Below are 6,000 nucleotides of genomic sequence, written 5' to 3' on the forward strand. Positions count from 1 at the left end.
ACGCATGGAAAAGAATTGAGGAAAAAATTAGTATTGAGTGTTCAGTAAAACATTTAAAAAAAAAAGAAAGATTCACTAATGTCCACGTTTCGGCCCTTATTCAGTAAAGTAAGAGCTACTTCAGGAAGGGTAGTGAAGCTTCTCAAGTTTTTAAGCCAGTATGGTTTGCCTATGAAAAAATGGAAAGTTTTTTACATGGAATTTATAAGCCTAGGACTACAGAAAACACAGAGGTAAGTAGGTGTTTTTATTTATATTTATGAGTCATTGTCTTGCCATGGTATTTTTCCAACACTTATAAAATAATCAGAAAATGAATTTCGTATGTCTTGCGCTTGGCGGCCAGCTTTTCTTGGTATTTTTTTAAGTGACAAAAAAGATGAATCCAGCCTTTGGTCTTGCCTCTATGATCCTGGAACAGTATGTCCATCTCTTTCCGTATCAAAAGTTCCTGGTGGAGTATATACGTGTGTAGAGGATCTGCTTCTTCTTAAAAGATTATGTAACAAAACACAAGTCAAAACTATTTTTTAAGCTTTTTCGGGCTCGAGTTGCATTGGTTTTCCAAAAACTCTAAATATCGCTTCCATTATCCCAAAAACGTTTTCAACTATTGGCCTAGCTCGCGACAAACGATAATTGAAAATTATTTCTTTGGTGCCTTTTTCATAAATTCCTGCAAATGGTTTCATTAAATGAGGTCCTAATGCAAACGCATCATCTGCAACAAATACATATGGAATGGGTATATCTGTCATAGGCAGTGGCTCATCTTCGGGAATCATTAGGTTTCCTGCGTCTAATTTCTTAAATAAAATCGTATTTCTGAAAACACCGCTGTCACCAATTCGTCCTTGGCACCCGATGTCAGCAAATGTAAAGCAGTAATTAGCATCTACTAAGGCCATTAAAACTATACTAAAATTGTGTTTATAATTATAAAATTCAGATGAACTATTCATAGGAGACTGGATAACTATATGTTTCCCATCCAAGGCGCCCAAGCCGTGGGGAAAGTTCCATTTTTTATTAAACTCTAAAGCTATTGCTTTCCATTCTTGCGATGTTTTAGGCATCTAAAAAAAATTACATTAATAGTAAAACTTAAAAAAAATAACATATCAATTTTAAATATATTTTTTTTTTCAGGAAATAGAGGCGATTGTTATTACTACTAAAGATGGAGAAAACTCAACGAATGATTATGAGGAAGCTGAATCTTCTAATAAACAAAGTCAAGTTCATTCAGAAACTCAAGAAAATGCCCCATTTTTTATTGAAGAGAAGGAGCGTTTGCAGAAGGAAACCTTCAAGGAACCATTTAAAGGCAAAAATTCAAAGAAGAGCCCCTTGGATATAGTAGAGCAACGTATCGATGAGGCATACAAAATTATGAAAAATGTCAGTAATGCTAAGAAGTCAAAACCAAATCAGTGTCTGCTGTTTGGACAACTAGTAACTGATGAATTTACACGCGTCACTATCATGCATGATATTGACTATATTTTATTTCGGGCCAAGATTAACCAGTTACGTCAACAGTCTCGCCTTAGGTCTGAATGCAAACGTATGTCTGATTTGTGCTTCCGACAATATATTGAAGGGATAGATTCCGGCTTACAGAATGACCCTAAATCATTTTGGAAATATATCAATGATAAGAGGTCCAATTATACCCTTCCCAATACCCTCTTTTATGGTGACAAGCAAGCGTCCAGTGGTTTGGATATTGCAAACATGTTTAAAGAATTTTTCCAAACTGTTTATTCTCCTGGTATTGATAATAATCAGCTGCAAAATGGTCCCGCTAATGGTTTAAATTTAAACATTACTAAGATCTTAACATATGATATATTTGAAGGTATTAGCTCACTCCCTAACAAGATTACTGCAGGCCCAGATGGGATTCCGAATTTTCTCTTGAGGAAATGTGTATGTACTCTTGCCATTCCTTTATCTTTGTTATTTAATGCTTCCTTACAAACATCCACATTTCCAATTGCCTGAGGGAATGTTTAAGTAAGCTGGCCGTCGGGATGTCATAGATAATTATAGAAGTATTTGCATTCAATCTTCAATACCTAAACTTTTTGATGGCCTTATAGCTAATCAACTATCTTGGTTATGCAAAGGCTTAATATCAGATTCACAGCATGGGTTTTGCAAGAATAAGTCTACTGCCACTAACTTGATCTGTTACCAATCTGATCTTATGAGTAAATTAGAGGATCATAAACAAATTGATTCTATATACACCGATTTTAGTAAGGCGTTTGATCGTATTGATCATCAAATTCTTCTGTCAAAACTAATCTCCGTAGGGTTTCATGTTGATTTTGTGAGTTGGATTAAAAATTCTTTAACTGGCCGTATTCAAAGGGTCAGGGCAGGTGGACATCTTTCTGATCCTATCAGCGTAACATCAGGTCTCCCTCAGGAAGGGCATACATCACCCTTATTATTTAATTTATTTATTAATGATATAGTTAACTGTTTCCTGTATAGTCAGTGTTTGATGTTTGCAGACGACTTAAAATCTTTTTTTAGTATTTGGAGGGTGGTTGGTAGTATTGTGGATCAAGAATTACTACAAGCAGATATGGATCGCTTAAATAATTGGTGTGAACAAAACAATCTTCATTTAAATGTTAAGAAATGTTGTGTTATTAGTTTCACTCGCAGGATCAACCGGTTTCAATCCAGTTACTTCATTAATAATGAGCCATTCAATTATGTTGCATCTATTAGGGATTTGAAAGTTATTTTTGATGAGAAACTCACATTTATTGATCATATTAATTCAATTTCTGTAAAAGCATCAAAATTGCTAGGGTTTGTTATGAGAAATTGTTCATATTTCTCAGTCTCTTCAACAAGAAGGGTTTATTGCTTCCTAGTAAGAACTATATTGGAGTACTGACTCTGTAGTTTGGTCTCCATACCACCAGATTCATATCGATGCTTTAGAAAGAGTTCAACATAAATTCCTGAGGTATTGTGCTCATAGAACTTTAACTGTTGTTGAGAACCATGACTATTCTTATATTGAAAGTCAATTATCTATTCCGACACTGTCGCAACGCCGTAATATTTCTGGTGCTAGTTTTATATATAAGATCGTTAATAGGCTTATTGATTGCCCTGATATGTTGGGTCGCATACGATTTAATGTTCCTCATCACGGGTTGCGCCATAATGTAACCTTTAACATTCCATTCCACAGAACATCCTATGGAATTAATAATCCTATGGATAGGTATATGAATTTGTTAAACAATTCGAATATTGATGTGTTTAACATAAGTTCCTTAATGCATCTAAAGAGGTTACTTACTTCATAATTGTGCATAAAATTTTGTATTTACATTCTTGCATATAAATTATTAAGGTTGTTTTTAGTATATGTAGTATAGGTGTTTTTTACTTTAGTATTAATTTTTTAAGTAGGTTTAGATTATGACAGCTGTTTATGTAAATATTATTGCTTTGTAAAATTTACAGTTAATGGGGTTTTCCCGTATTATAAATAAATAAATAAAAATAAATAAACCGTCACATTACATGATATCCCCTCCATAATCATCCCCTCTAAGTTATACTTCACAATCACCTTCACCAACCACCTATTCTCAGCCACTTCAGGATCAAATGCTTATGTCAGTGACTAGACCGAATTCTGGTTCACAGTCAACTTCATTCTCACAACCAACTTCACCGGGAATGTCTTATGATCCTCAGCCATCTCCACTAGGAGGAATACATACAGAAACCAAACAGTGTACCACACAATCAAAAGGGTTGTTACCAGCTCCGACACAATCTTGACTCAGTATGATAACGATACCCCTAATAATCTTACTTATTTGATTTAAATTGAAGATTTTCTCTGTCGTTTGACATTAAAGATTTAAATATTCATATAATTGTTACGAAGAAAATTACTTACCTTTATCTCATCCTGTAGAACAGTTATCAAAGCATTACATACGTCAAATACGCACGTTAAAACTGTTTGTGCTGAGAACTTGAAGAGATAGGAAAGGCTTTTGAAACTTTCTCCAGAAGCTAGAAACCTAAGAGCAACAACAAATCTTTCTTGGGGATTACTTTCCTCATATTCGTATCTTTTTTCAGTGGACCAATTTTATTAAAAAAAAAGTTGAAGTCATCTGCAGACATCCTACAAAAATTTTCAAACTGTCCAGAAGGTTCGCGGATTAAATCTTGCAACATGTCAGAAGCGTTGTATCTAAAAAAACACACAGTAGAGTTTCATTATTTTAAAGTATAAAGAAGTAAGTTATTTTTGTACCTGTTTCTACTTTTATTTAAAGACACCATCCACCATCGCCTCTTATTTTTTTGTTTTATTTTTTGTTGTAATTTTAAGTAAGCACCACTTATTACCACATACGCAGCACAAGCAACAACTTTGTCAGTATCACTTTCCATCATGACTGCAAACGAATTAAACCCGCTCGTTTTGTACTTTTAACTGAAAATTGACGAGTAACCTTGGCTCTGATATTTCTTCAATTACCAAGTCGTGTGAATTATAATTACCTGCTTACTCGTATACTTGCCAAATATTCAATTATTTGCATATTCGTCAAGTATACGAGTCGTTTGAGCCCGGCTTTACTGGATGCGTATTGTCGACTAACCTTAAAGTATTGCGAAAAAGATCAACAGTTTCTCGAAGTAATCTCTCTGAAGGACGATTATGAGCACCATAAAACTCACGTAATGCCCGATGTGTTTCTTGAATGGAACCATGTCTTTCAAAATAAATTTGAACAATTTGGAAACGTTGCTCCGGCGTGAGTCTGTTCATGATGAATTGCCAAACCAAACTAATCTAAAAATAACCCAGAACTGTCAGGTCGGCTGTCATAAAAAACAGTGTTGCTAAATGAAAGTTCTCTAAAAAAACACTCTTTATAAAAAGAAACCCAAGATTTAATTTAACAAAGGAAAGATATAAGATAGAGGAGGATGACAAGAGACAATACACCAAAAATAAAAAGAAGACATAGAAAATACAAGGAATAAGAATAACTGATTGAGGATGTAATGGGAAAACAAAGATAAAACAAAATTAAATTAAAACAAGAATAGAAGAGCAATAGAAATAAGGAACTAAATTTTTGCAACAGAGAAGGGAGATAAAAGGCACATTTAAAAAAAAATAAATAGAGGCAAGGATTTCAATGAGATAATAAAGGGAGAAATAAAGATGAAAGAAAAAAGGATTTAGAAAAAGATGCAAAATAGTTTTCTCCAAATATTGAAAAATATATTTTTTTTTAATTTTTCAAAAATTTAGGGAGAGTTCTACTATTGGGGTAATCTGGATCTCTTTTTGCATGAAAAAATATTTTTTTAAAATATTATTTTTGTACGTAAGATTGACGTTAATGATAATGCAACGAAAAAACATATCAAATTATTTTGATTTGACCCCATATATTTATATAGTTTATTCCGTAATAAATTCCTCAAACTAATATTGATGCTGCCATCTATCAACCATTAATCAAACGATTAACGACCGACATGCAGCGAGCTTTAAGTTTCTCTCTCACTCAATTTAGAGTTGATCGAAGTTGACGCCAGAGGCCGCCTATGAATTCAAATAATGGCGGGAATAATTTAATTTTTTGGTGTAATATTGATTTTTACAGTTGACTGTATTATAAACACAATTGAAGTGAAGATTTTGACAAACTTATGATAAGGAACCAAATATTCCCAGAAATATTCTGATATTATAAACAAGTACGAGCGAAGCTCGTACTTTGATCAGTTGGGAGCAGTAGAAATTTTCCTTAATTTTGATCAGTAGAAAGTTTTTTAAATACAATTCAAGTCGAAATAACCATTGAAGATTGTTGAGCAGTTGCTCCGACAACGAATGATTTTGCTGTAGCAAATACGTAATTCTATCGTCCCGGGAACTTCTTTTTAACGTCCCATAGTGGTTTTCGGGATGTCATAAAG

The 6,000-nt window shown here is 33.5% G+C and overlaps 1 protein-coding gene across 1 annotated transcript; it reads right to left on the minus strand.

The window, feature by feature from the left end:
* Window positions 1–280: 280 nt before the first annotated feature.
* On the minus strand, window positions 281–4,047 carry LOC126733935 (uncharacterized). The gene is made up of 2 exons (XM_050437422.1): window positions 3,947–4,047; window positions 281–1,076 (listed from the first exon to the last, which is right to left on the minus strand). Exon 2 carries the CDS (start codon window positions 1,074–1,076, stop codon window positions 531–533), a length of 546 nt encoding a protein of 181 aa, XP_050293379.1. The 5' UTR covers window positions 3,947–4,047; the 3' UTR covers window positions 281–530.
* Between the last annotated feature and the right edge of the window lie 1,953 nt (window positions 4,048–6,000).

This window comes from Anthonomus grandis, chromosome 3, assembly GCF_022605725.1.
Source record: "Anthonomus grandis grandis chromosome 3, icAntGran1.3, whole genome shotgun sequence".
NCBI lineage: Eukaryota > Metazoa > Arthropoda > Insecta > Coleoptera > Curculionidae > Anthonomus > Anthonomus grandis.